At 40.0% G+C, this 13,646-nt stretch overlaps 1 protein-coding gene across 1 annotated transcript in view; it reads right to left on the reverse strand.

Moving 5' to 3' along the window:
- The window catches only part of UBE2F (ubiquitin-conjugating enzyme E2F (putative)), an 86,111-nt gene that overhangs the window by 37,162 nt on the left and 35,303 nt on the right, over nucleotides 1–13,646 (reverse strand). The window contains exon 6 of the mRNA XM_009887565.1: nucleotides 12,643–12,700. Within this exon, the coding sequence (XP_009885867.1) occupies nucleotides 12,643–12,700 (58 nt within the window). The remainder of the gene's footprint in view (nucleotides 1–12,642; nucleotides 12,701–13,646) is intronic.

Consider the following 13,646-nt stretch of genomic DNA (forward strand, 5'->3'; position numbering starts at 1 on the left):
TTTGCACAGAGTTCTATCAAAAAAAAAAAACCCAAAACCAACCAAACCACAAAAACCCATCAAAAACCTCTGTAAGGCTGTGAGTTTTCAGAGCACTGTACATTTTTATAGCCATTCTAGACACCAAAAAGCATAAAAGGATTATTATTATTACTGAATAACTTGTGTGAATTTCTTAATATCATTTCTGATCTGTTTCTACCTATTCAAGTTTTATGATTTGCTGGATTCATTTTATACCCTTGCACAGCTTCATGAAAAATAATGCTGAATTACTACCAGAGGGCAACACTTTTTCGTAATGAGTTTTGAGGCTAACCTGGATTTAAATCTATGATATTGAGAAAGGGAAGTGGGATGGAACTGATGAGCACAAGTGAAGCAAGTATTTCATATTTGAAAAACTTGACACTGTTGCATTGAAAAAATAATCACTTTGCATTACTGACTTCAGCAGAGCTGCTTGCTGCATGCAGATAAGCACTTGCCGGAACGCTTGCTTCACATTTTCCTGCTGAAAGAACTAAAAGGATTCACAAGCCACTGAAGAACAGACCCTGTCAGATTTCAGAGTTCAAAAACTTCAGTTTTCTTTTAATGTAATAAAGCATCATCCTCGGCTTCAAACATTTACTGAACTTCTGGCTTAAGTACTCTGAAAGCAGAAAGTTAACCCTATGTGCAAGAACTTTTAAAGGTTATCTTCACACGTAGGAGCAGGGCAGATGTCGCCTTAAAATGTTAATAATGCACACCTTTATGCTGCTCCACTTCAATTGGAGAATCTACTTGCAAAAGGAGAATCAGACACAGGGATCTGTCTGTTCTCATGGTGAATACCTGACAAGCCCATTTCCTTTACAATACCTCTGTTTTGTCTACTTTCTTCTACATGCCTAACATCAAAGTTACAGGGTACAAGTACACCCACTACTGAGCAGTAACCTCAGAGCAAACCTGAGGACCTCTTGTGCTTTTCGGAATGAAGCAGCACACTCTGCTTGGGGTGGACCCCACAGAAAAGGCTGCAGAATTCCCCAAACCTCTTTCACTGGTTTCTGCTCCAGCTGTATCCAGGCAGGCCCTCTCTCTGTCACCCTGGTCTCCCAGAGGCTTTGCAGCAGCACAGACATCACCCACAAGGTTAGATGCCTTTGCAAGCCAACTGCAGGTCTCAGATAAGCAAGTGTTTTTAATTCCCCTCTACTATGTTAGTTCAGAAGATTCAAGTATCATACTTGAACTAAAGACCAGTACCTGGTTAAATCCATAGTGGAAGATGCAATAATGAAAGAAATATGCTCTGCTGCTCAGCACTGTCACTATTTTGAGCTCAAGCATGGGAAGTCAACACAAGCAAGTCAGAAGATCAACAGACTGTTATAAATAACCCTTTATAATCACCCCTTTTCATTCTTGAGTATTTGTGTTGCATTTGAGTGAAAATTACATTAAACCCCTACCCACAGATTTATTTATGGCTTGCCAAATGAGGAAAAACATCTGCCATTGCAGCAATGTTTAAAGTTCAAGAGCAATGAATCAAAATACTAAATACAGCTTTTGAAATAGCCTCTCCTGAGGCTAGAGAGTCTCAAAGTGTTGCATTTGTAGGAGGTCCTAATTCAGTTAGTGAACAAATCTTCCCAAGTGACAGTTCTCACAACAACTTCACAAAAGCAGTGCCATTGAAACCATATAACAGACAAGCATTTAGCTATGCTTGCCGAGGTTTAGAAATACAACCACACAGCACTTCTTCTGAAGAGAGCGTAAACACGTAAATTGTAAATTAAGATTTTCCTTTAACAGGCAAAGTATATTTAATACATTAATTTGAGAACAAGCCAGACAAAAGCTGTTAATGAACTTCCAATCAAAGAAACTTCTTTAGAGATCCAAGGAGCATTTCTGATCTAATAGACTGATTAAATTAAAGCTCATTGCTAAGCCATTTTTTAACATACAAACAATTTAACCCATTCAGATCAATGAAACGAGCAGCAGTCATAGTCATTTATACAAGCAGATGGAGTTTTGGGGGGGGGGTTTGTTTGGTTTTGGGTTTTTTTTTTTGTTTGGTTGGTTTTTTGGGTTTTTTTGTGGGTTGTTTGTTTGTTTGTTTGTTTGGGGGGGGTTGTTGGGTTTTTTTTTTTGTTTTTTCCAAACTGAAGCAGTAATTGCAATAAAACAAGTGCCAAGCTTTGTACATCATACATCACAGTTTGCAAAAGGGCTTAAAAAATCAGCATACTTAACATCAGACCGCTGCATGGCTGTCTCCTGGGGCAGCTCTCTGCTGTCCTGTCTGCCTACACACCAGCTCAAGATGCTTTTTCATTTTCATTCACCTTCTTCGATAACCTCTTACAAACAAGGCTTCTTTCTCTCTTCATTGCAGCCTTGAAAACCAAGCATCCTTCATCCCACCCAGCCCCACCTTCCCCAGGCTCTGTTGGGCTTCTCCTTCTGCCCCCTCAACACACCTCCACAAACATCTCTGATTTCTCCCCATGGACTAACTGCCTGTTTGCAACCACTGCAATGTAACTGACTGCACAAGACCTATCACTCGTCCAAGAGGGGGTAAAAAAAAAAAAAAAAAAAGGTATGTTTTCATACCAGAGATGGTAAGCACTTTTTAGCTTACCAAAAAACTGCTTCCCTCCTAAACAGTCTTCTCCCAAATAAGATGTTCTCTTTTACATTTCCTCTCCCTGTCCTACTTCTCTCTAATACTGCATGTAACACTGCTACACTATCTTGCAGAATTCCTGCAGCAGGTAAAACTGTTTCCACCTGGAATAAGGTGATGAAGAGAATGTCAGCTTTCTTTAATCAACCACAAAGGCCATCTCAATTCCCATGTGCCTGCAATCCCAGCTCATGCTTCCCACCCAAACACAACAGTAGCTTATTTAGAGGGCTTTGGGTAATTTAAATGGCATGAACTGCTCCAGTTAGCAAACACAAAAAAAAGGAGGAAGGCTGGAAAACGATTTCTTCTGTGCTCAAATATACTAGAGGGAAGAAAACAGGAACAATTATAGTCTGTTCTTCTCCCAGACTAAGAGGGTTGTGAATTGCCAAGTATGCAGGAGCACTCATCTAAAATCCCTTACTTTTGTTACTGACTCCTTGACATTTGTCCCCAAGGTTACTTCAGAGCAAGCAGATAATCTTTTATAAATTGTTCCCAGGGGAATTCTGTGATGGCTTCTTAATGAACTACACTACAGTGATTACGAACACTAAAGCAATCGCCCTCCGGAGACCACTCTACTCAATTGATTAAAGTTGACACAGATTGCATATTCAACAATTTGGGGAAAACAAGCATCAGACTTACTGATGTACTCCTGTGTTCTACTGAATCAGTCTTTAAAAACATGCTAGTAATAGCAGCTACTGTTTTTAAAACAAGAATTAGGCTTTGTTGTAGCCCTTAGAGAGAGAAAAAGAAAAATTTTTGCAAATCTTTTATGAAGCAAAGATTATTGCAAGACATTGCTTAATATAAGTATTTTCACAAGCCTGGACATGTGCAGAGGGGAAAAAATAAAAATAATAAAAAAAATCACTTCTTACAGAACTGATAAAGCTGATTCAGAAAATCAAAATACAGCACAATATATCCCTGCAGAAAAACTTCCTAAGGCTTATTTTAAGAAAAATAGAATAATGTCAGATCTACATAGAAGATTGGATTCAGCGGCTTATAACTTCTCTGTGCTAAATGCTGGGGTTTTTTGTCTGCAGCTTATTCAATTTTTAGAGGCGGAGAAGAAAGGCAAAGAAATAAAAGTACTAACAACAGACATTTTAAGCACTTTAGAGAGCAAAGTTATTTTAGAATATAAGTCTTTTGCACTTCCTCCTTCTTCCCCCGCTTTATATACTGAGCCTGATGTCATACGGTATGGATTATCCCTTTGGTCAGTTGGGGTCAGCTGTCCCAGCTGTTTCTCCTCCCAACTTTCTGTGTACTCCCAGCCTACTTGCTGGTGGGGTGACATGAGGAGCAGAACAGGCCTTGACTGCTTAGCAACACCCAAAACCACCAGTGTGCTATCAACACTATTTCCCATCCCAAATCCAAAACATAGCACTATACCAGCTGCTAGTAAGAAAGTCAACTCTATCCCAGCTGAAACCATGATGGTACTTCTTACATTATGGGAAAAGACAAACAGTTCACGTCCTTTCATGTTTGCTGACAACCAACAGTTCTCAAATGGTTGTGACTCTCTTGTCCTTCCTCATCTACCCATCCACTGGTTCAAAAATTCTCTCTTCTGTACCTGCCTCTACCTTCTGCTGCCCCTCCCTACCCTCTTGCTAAATTACTGTTTCTTCTGTATTTAACCCCTTGTGTTTCACTGCTTCCCTTGAGCTGTCTTCCGCAATGCTGACATCCCCTTCAGTATGCCAGAAAATACAAGGTGGCATGCAACTTAGGCCCTGAGAAAGGGATACCATAAATCTGAGTTGCAACAGGGTCCAGAGCTTTTGGAGCACCAGGCCCCAGTGGCAGTAACAGGTAGTGGGTGATCTCATGACTGCCAAGAAGGATCAGGAAAATCAGAGGACATCATCACAGTAGATGAAAGAGGAAGATCTTGCTCTCAAGCCTCAGGACAACTGCAGGGGTTTAGGGAGCGTGACACAAACACCTCATTACAGAGGATCTGAAAGAGACCTGAGTTGGGAGTGCATGATAAAGCGCCTTGCTCATTAGTTATCTGTGCCCTGAGGTCACTACACAGGAGAATCTGGAGGAAACCTTAAGCATATTTCTCCTATCCTGCAGAAAATCCCTTCAAGGACACATACAGGGATACGCCATCAGCCTGCTCTTCATCCCAGCTAGCATCAGCAACCCCCTTGCATTTCTCCCACTTCTGACTTCAAAAGCACACCACTTTTCTGTATGCACCTTTAGTGTGGCCAAAGAGTAAGTCTTTCACTAGAAACAAGTTAGAAAGATTACATATACACATACGTATGTATGTGTGAGAGAGAGAGAGTGCGAGAACAGCCTTGCTCTCTTCAGCAGCAGCACTTTGTGCAGCAGCATTGTGGGTTCTGCTCCTGCTGCGCTGGCAAGAACAGAGTGGAGCTTTGGAAGAGTTCACATTATTTGTGACATAAAGCAGTTTGCAGCAGATCAGTGCCCACACCTTCAGGGACAGGCAACGGCCAACAGGCTTGCTTTTCTCTCCTTCACAGGTTCCTTTGACCAAGACCCACAATGCTCATCTCACACCCTTTCACAGCAAATAAAGAGTAAGTCTTCAGGAAATAAAGGATAGGACTAAACACTTGCACTGACCTGTTTCTGTTAAGCTACAGGTATAGCTCCCTCCTGCTGTGGTGGCCTTTCCCTAAAGCTATCTACTTGCAAGCATATGTTTTATTTTGTTACCCACTTTGCTGAGTGGGGGAAAGAATAAAGATGTTGGCAGCAGGAGACATTGTGCTATGTGGTCCTAGGAGCCTCCATGAGATCAACACACAGAGCTGGACCTCTAAGTGCTCTCTGCATGCAAGGGAGGGAGGGAGTATTGAGAGGTAAGCAGACACAGTCCTCTGAACAGTGTTTCAGCAAGAAAGTCACCCATAAAAGCTACAGCCAGGCAAACACAGCACAGTTGAGGAGCTGAGGACTCCTAGAAAGTTACTCCATATGTCTTGCTCCTCAGACAAAGAAAACCCACATGCCTGGGTGCCAGTTAATTCAGGGTGTCCTTCTGGAATGGCACAGAATTAAGGTCACCCCTCTCCTTCCCTCCCACTGTGCCAAACACTTCTCCAGTTAGGGATCAGTCTTGGGTGACAGGCACCACCATGCCTCTTGGAAATGGCACAAGGAGGAATAAGGTGATGCAAAAAGTCTTAAGTGGGCAACAGTGTATGGGAGGATGAACACAATGCCTGAAACAACATCCACCTGACTCAGTTCCTGTATGATACCAGAGAAGACAGATGAAGGCACACCGCCTGAATAAGCAGGTATTCTGCTTAATGCAGTATTTGAAACCCATATGCATTGACCAATTGAACAAATTGGGCAATTTGTTCCCCCCAGTGCTCAGAGGCTCTACACTGATCTATACCAGGAGGCAGCAGACACTTTGACAGGAGTCCATCTACCCCTTGAGATCATGCATACAATCTCTCACGTGCTCAGTTTTGTAACTTCGGTGATGATGACCAAGAAGATACCAGGAGATGGATGTAAAATTCATATATAAGATCAAGAATCTCTTTGCTAAGCTATGCTTGACTTCCCAGTAATTTCTCTTCCTGCACAGTAAGTGCTGGCATTTGTGCTCCTTGCCACTGCCATGAAGCCTTTAGCCTTCTTTTGATGACTTTCTCCTCTTTTCCTTTACCAGCATGGGGGACAAATATATTCCATCCAGAAAGGCAGCTTTTACAAGCGCAGGCTTTGACACTTCTGCATACAGGACAAAGACCCACTCCAAAATAGGATTTGAATAATTCAATAGCAGAACAATGTTACCATAATGCTGGCTGAGAAAAAAAATTGTATCAGCAGCAAGAATTAATGAGAACAACGCAGAACATACAGGTTTGCTTTTTTCCCTTCATCCTGAAGACAGCAACAGTTATAGTCTGTTTAAAATATTCCTCCATGCTAATTACATTTAATTTTGACAGCAGACTACTTGTTTTCATTAAGACGACAATGAAAGTTTTGTGCTTATATTGAAGTTTTTTAAAAAACACCCGGGTTTATACTTAAACATAACTAGAAAAATTAAGTCAAGACCCTCTGATTTTTTTCTTTAAGAGATTACAGTTTGACATTTGCATGATTTCAAGTAATCTTACTGTCTGAAGACAACAGCAGAACCAAGGCAACAAATAAGGCATATTTCCCCATTTAGTACTAAATGCTAATTAAATAAGCAAGCCTCTTATGGATAAACTCCAAATAGCAATAGTTTATCATAAACGAGTCTTAATTCATTTCAGATTAGATTATCTAATAACACAGACACATGTCTTAACCTAGTATCTGAAGTTATGGAAGGGAATTCCTGAAAAAAAATTGTTTTTCTTTAAGTGGGTATAAAAAGCTGTCTACATATCTACAGTCTAAAACTATCTTGATGTTTTCCATTGTCGTTCCTTTCTCTCCTGTAGCAGTAACACAAAAATGACAAAAACCAGCTCTTGAATATATCTCAATGAAGAATTGAAATGCATATACACCTTACCAGTAAAAATGAAGATCCTACAGAAAATAGTTCTCTAATCATCTGAAACCCACTGTAGCTCCATCAGAACGGGGTTACAAAAAAAAAAATTAAAAAAAAAAACAGACGACCAAATATTCCAGTGAACATCAGCACACATTTTAAAATACTGGTTTTAGCATTGCTATGCTGAGCCCTGCAGAGTCAGTCAGCAGAGTTGCACAAGTGTGCTTCGATTATTTTTATGGTTCATAAATCCGTCACTGACCAATTTCCAGTTGTAGTTTCCTAAAGATAATTGCAGAAGGAACAGCTTGACTTTTAGAACCAATTAGGCAATCACAATACACAGATCCTCTTCTTCCTTTATTTTTTAAAATCAATCACCCGAGATAATTTTATAGCAAAGTGAAAACAAGCATGTGAGAGAAAGCTGATGAAGATGAGGGAGGCCTACCTTAACTAGGCAGATGATACTCATGGCGCATAAGGTACAAGGAAGTGCATGTTGAGGACTAACAGGAGCTGCTGAAGCACTTTCGAGTTTTAAATTGGAATCATTGAGGGGGTAGAAGCAGGGTATCAGAGCAATAATAGTGTTATTTCATACTAGGTATTTAAAAGCTAGTATCTTCAGTGACAAAAATCTGAGAACAGAATGGAATTAAAACCACCTATTTGCTTCCCACCTGCAAAGCTTCGGTTTTGATCAGACCTAAAAGCAGGAGAAAAGCGAGCTCAGACAGTCTGAGCAGAGGTCCAAAATAACTTCAGTGGTTCTTCCCTTTATGAATACTCTGTTTTAGAGAGGAAAGTAGTAGGCAATAAACCGATGCAGGACATAACAGAATGGAGACAGAAGGGTAAATTAGCTCCTGTTTCTAACTCATAGCTAGCTATAAAGAAGTGAAAATTTACACAAAGATCAGTTAGAAAGCATTGCACCTGTTTTTACACAATCCATGAGCAAACTGCTACCAGAAATTATCTAAGAATTTAGGATTCGGGAATGTTTCTATGGATAAAGAAAATGTTTACAATTGTACCAACAGTGAGTAAAAAAAAATGTATATATATGTTGTTTTAAAACATTAACCTACCAATGATCTGTTTCAGGGTTAAAGCACAACTTTCTTCACAACCTGATTTTAAAAGCATCTAATACAGGAATTCAGAAATAGCACATTCTTTAGTGCCTTCACGAGGACACAGACTGCTGTTCACAGCAGTCCACGAAAATGCGTTCAGCAGCAGGGAGAAGTAAAGTGGAGAAAAGATAATGCTCAACACTTAGCAACTTAAAGAGGATTCAATTATGGATGAGATGACACTGAATGCAACAAAATGCTAGAATGTAAAACTGAATTAGCTTTTTTTATCCCCTTAAGCATTCTCTACACTGTTAACTACACTGTTAACACTACATTCTACACTGTTAAAAACACATTTTAACAGATAACTTTTAAAGAGTATTTAGGAGATTTTATTTTTTATTTCAGAAAGTTAAAAGGCATAATTTAAATGCCTCTTCAGGTTTCTACCCATTTGATACTAAAGAAAGCGTTTAAAAGGTCACAGCAGTTCGTTTTGAAGGATTTTTCATGTAAGAGCTCTGCTGCCACCACAAGGATACAGAAGATGAGACAATCTAAAACTTCTAAAACTTAAGCACTTGAAAATGTTAAAGCACGTGACATGAATGCATGCAGTAGCATACAGAATTGGCTTGTGCATGTGGTTTTTGAGGTTTTGTGTTACCAATTTGAATGATTTTTATAATGCACTCAGAATGGCTGCATCAGTAACATCTACAAATTTTTGTCACTGACATACAGTACATTCCCATTCTCAAATTAAATATTTTAGCAGTGTCTTAGAGTGCTTTATTGGACAAATGTGGGTACTTACTCCTCCAGAAAAACAGGCTGTCTTCATATTGTTGATGAGTACTGACTGATCAAATACTGACTTTCAAGTCCATCATTGCCCAAGACCAGATGCTATCCTTAGCACTATTGCGCAAATTCACACAATGTTCTGCTTGTGGAGATGAGCAGGTTCTCTACACCATGGCATACTGGAAACAAAGAATTAGTGGGTGCAGGTGGCGTGTTAAGAGATAAAAGCAACCTGGGTCACATCTCATGGCTCTTTTTTGCTACCTGTCACTCACTGTTTCATACAATTCTGTGGTATATGGTTAACATGTACCAACTACAACTATTAATGCACACTGACAAGTAACTCAACTGTGTGGCCATGCTGATGATAAACCAGGGTAATTCCAAATTTTCCATCTCAAAAGCACAGGTAGCCTGGAATTTAAGCAGTTGTGACACTAATCAAGCTTCAAAACACATATGAAGGCATGCATGAAGCTTCACAGGTGACAGTCAGCCAAAGGTCTGAAAGAACACCTGATAGAGCAGCCGTCAGGAACTGTGGCTCTGACCAAGACCCTCCTTTCCCGTGTTGATTAGTCCTTTCAAAGAGTGCACTTGGAATGGATGAAGAATATCTTCAACAAAGAACAGACTCACTCCAGGTTCTAGTTACCATGTAAGTACAATACGTATCCCAAGCAAAAACACCATTTGGGCAATAGTGCTTGCAGCTTATCAACATCTCCAATGGCTATTTCTGCTCTTTTTTTTTTTTTTTTTAAAAAAGTTCATTTTGTACTAGAGGCACACTGTAACAACGTTGTTTCTACAGAGGCACAACTTGGAAGTTAGGACCACCACATGGTACTTATTTTTTGTGATGACACTTCAAATCACATGAAGTGACAACAACGAGAAGTTAGAGAACACTTACTGAAACTGCACATTTATTTAAAATGGAGACTCTGAAGACAAAAAGCAAGGAATGAAAACTTTGCAATTTGGGGTGGGTTTTTTTTAAAGCTATAAAATGCGAGCTTGTAATTGTGGTGCTTCAATGCCCACGGCGAAAAAACAAAATCCAAGGGGAATGCTAGATTTTATTTTATTTTTTTCTTTTTAAAGTTAAGCTATCTCCTTTTCCCTCACTCAGTCTTTCATTTCAACACCCATACACAAAGTTCCTGGGTTTTTTTGTTTGGGGTTGTGGCGTTTTTTCCCCCCCCATCTAACTTACTGAAGGTAAAAACACCCTAAAATCATAGAATCATAGACTGGTTTCGGTTGGAAGGGACCTTGAAGATCAGTGAGTTCCAACCCCTCTGCCATGGGCAGGGACACCTCCCACTAGACCAGGTTGCTCAAACCCCCATCCAGCCTGGCCTTAAACACCTCCAGGGATGGAGCTTCCACAACTTCTCTGGGGAACCTGTTCCAGTGCCTCACCACCCTCAGAGTGAAAAATTTCTTCCTAATATCTAATCTAAACCTGCCCTCTTCCAGTTTGAAGCTATTTCCCCTCGTCCTATCACTACATGCCCTTGTAAAAAGTCCTTCCCCAGCTCTCCTGTAGGCCCCCTTTAGGTACTGGAAGGCTGCTATAAGCTCTCCCTGGAGCCTTCTCTTCTCGAGGCTGAACAGCGCCAACTCTTTCAGACTCTCCTCAGAGGAGAGGTGCTCCAGCCCTCTGGTCATCTTTGTGGCCCTCCTCTGAACCCACTCCAACAGGTCCACGTCTTTCCTATGTTGGGGACTCCAGAGCTGGACGCAGCACGCCAGGTGGGGTCCCACCAGAGTAGAGTAGAAGGGAAGAGTCACCTCCCTTCATAATATTCAGTAACTTGAGTCTCCTGTTATTTGAGATTCCAGGATGTTTCATCTATGAAATTAATTACATGCAATTAGCAAACTGATGCAAGAATAAAATGAAGGAGATTAACACACATCTTCCATCATCACTGAGGATAGGAAGTTAAGCACACATAATGTCAACAGTTATTCCCAGCCACGGTCTTAACATGTGGCTGTATTTTAATCTCTGTAAGAAAGATACCATGAGCAAAGCTAGGAGCGCAGATAAAAATATATGTACATTCTCGTCTGGCTGCAGTATTGGTGTACTAATTTTCTAATTGCTAAAGCTTAAAACTTGTAGTTCAAAAAACTTTCTCCGGGAACGAAATAACTGGTTCTGTCCCTGACCTTGTAACTTAACTACACAGTCAGTGTCTTGATTTAACCTAATATGAAAATGGAAACACAAGGGAAGCCAAAATCATACTAGCTGATAGAAAAAACCAAAACAAAAGGGCATTCAAGAAAACCCACAAAACAACACACACACTGATTCTACTACACTTTCCAAGAAGTCAGATGCTCATGAAGAGATTTTACAGATGAAGAAAGTCACAGATTTCATTCATAGTGCCAAAAAGGAAATCAAATATAAGATAAAACTCATTTTCAGTTTGCCTTTTGAAAAGAAACAAACATCTGACATGTGTACCCTTTAACTACCTACTGTAGCTAGCATTCTTTAAGAAACAGTTCGGGCAGGGTTCCTGGTAAAAGCAAAAGGGAGATTATTGCTCAGTGCTCTGCAAGACTCTTCTGGCAGCAAGGTCACGTAACAGTAAATGGACAACCAACCACTTCCCATAGCAAGACAAGAGCAGTCACTGCGCTGAAGCACATATCCTTTATGGCAATCTCCCTAAGAGTATTTCATATAAGCACCATGACTCTGAATTCGTTAACACTGCTGAGCTGTGGTGGGACCAACCTCTGAAGTCATTCTGCAATGAGAGTGGTACACTACCCGCAATTTTAAAGGGGCCAGACTTCACTTGCATTTTAGTGACTTGGGTAAAATGACATTTGAGACACGGGTAAAGGGAATAGGCAGTTAGTTCCCCACTGGAGTGACTAAAACAGTCAAGAGTGCCTTGCTTTATGCAGTACTTCAGTGCAGATGCGTTGATCCCCCTTTGAACACTCAGGATGAAACAGAATTCAAGACTGTGCAGTAACTACACCCTGATTCTGTTCCATATAGTGTTTCTACCAAGTGCATCTTGCCTTTCACTTCTCCAAGTTCTTCTACTCGGGGGGTGGGGGGCACGGGGGGATGGGGACTGGCTATTGGTTTATTAGGAAAGTCATTACAATGGAAACTACAAGGGTTATGGATTACTGTTTGTCCTGCTCACTACATGCTCTTGTATTTGTTGTCTGAGTAAATAAAAGCAGATCAATCTTACCAAGCATGGTTTCTCAGGGTCACCTGTAGTCATACCATTCTACAAAACCTTTTATCAGACAAAACAGTATTTGTGCAGCTATGCTAAAACTAGCAAACATTTCTAGAACAGGTTAGCACTGTACTTTTTTCAATATTGCCACCAACACTTGTTGAAAGACAAAAAACTCAGTTGTTTCTATAGAAAACCACATTATCTGTCTCTTTCCAAGTCTATAAAAGTATTTTAAAAGATGTATCTAGTTCAGTGTATGTATCTAAAAGGAAATAGTACCTTTAATGTTCTAGTTGGAGCCCAGCCAGTGCCATCAATTGAATGTTCTCTCAATAAACTGGAAAAGAGACACACATATTATACAGTGCAACTTCTCGTTAAACAACCTTTGTCAGAAAACATTAAGCACTTTGCAAGTAATTGCAACACAAGAATTACCTCTTGCACTATATCTAGATACTGGGATTTTAAAGCACAAAAATTGGTATGTCTTCCTAGAATTATATTCTACATAGTGTCATTACAGATCACCTGATCTGATCTCAATCTTTGTCAAAAAATCTGAATTATTTTCATCAAGCAAAATAAGTGTGACAGAAATCCTTGTGAGACAGTATCAACATTGAAGCTCTATTTTCCCCTGAGCTAACAGATGCATGTGCTCCAGTTTAGAACATGTTCATCTTTGGTGAACAGACAGGCTTGCAGTATGACCCATCTCTCACCAAATCTGACACAATTAAATCCAAAAAGGGTATTTTTGGTGGGATCTCTAATTAGCAAGAAAGAAGATCATCATCCTCTCTTCTGTAAAAGGACTTCAGCTTTTTAGAGGCTGGGATAGGAAAGTGAAATAGTTTGGGTTTGGCTGCTCAGGAAAGTTCTACAACAACTGTAACATGAGCAGATGCATCTCAAGCATCCAGTAACACAGTACAGGAAAGTCTAGTGGCAGAGTCTTACAGTAGATGAGCTATATTGCACACAGAATATTTTAAGGCTTTTAAAATAAATTCAACACCATACAAACCCAACTGGAAATCACTATGAGGACTACGCTGGGCAAGAGAGAGTGCTTAAATGAGGAAAACGTTCCTTATAGACTATAATACATGCTCCTGAATTTTATTATAAACATATATGAATATTAACATAAATAACTGAGACACATACCTTCCTATATACACACATAGTGTATAGGAATTCTACAAGAGCTGCATATTATGCTACATGTTAATAGGAACAGTTTTACTGGACTTGATAAGTTGAAAACATTAAGATGT

The sequence above is a fragment of the Charadrius vociferus genome, unplaced genomic scaffold, assembly GCF_000708025.1.
Source record: "Charadrius vociferus isolate BGI_N301 unplaced genomic scaffold, ASM70802v2 scaffold136, whole genome shotgun sequence".
In the NCBI taxonomy this organism is placed as follows: domain Eukaryota; kingdom Metazoa; phylum Chordata; class Aves; order Charadriiformes; family Charadriidae; genus Charadrius; species Charadrius vociferus.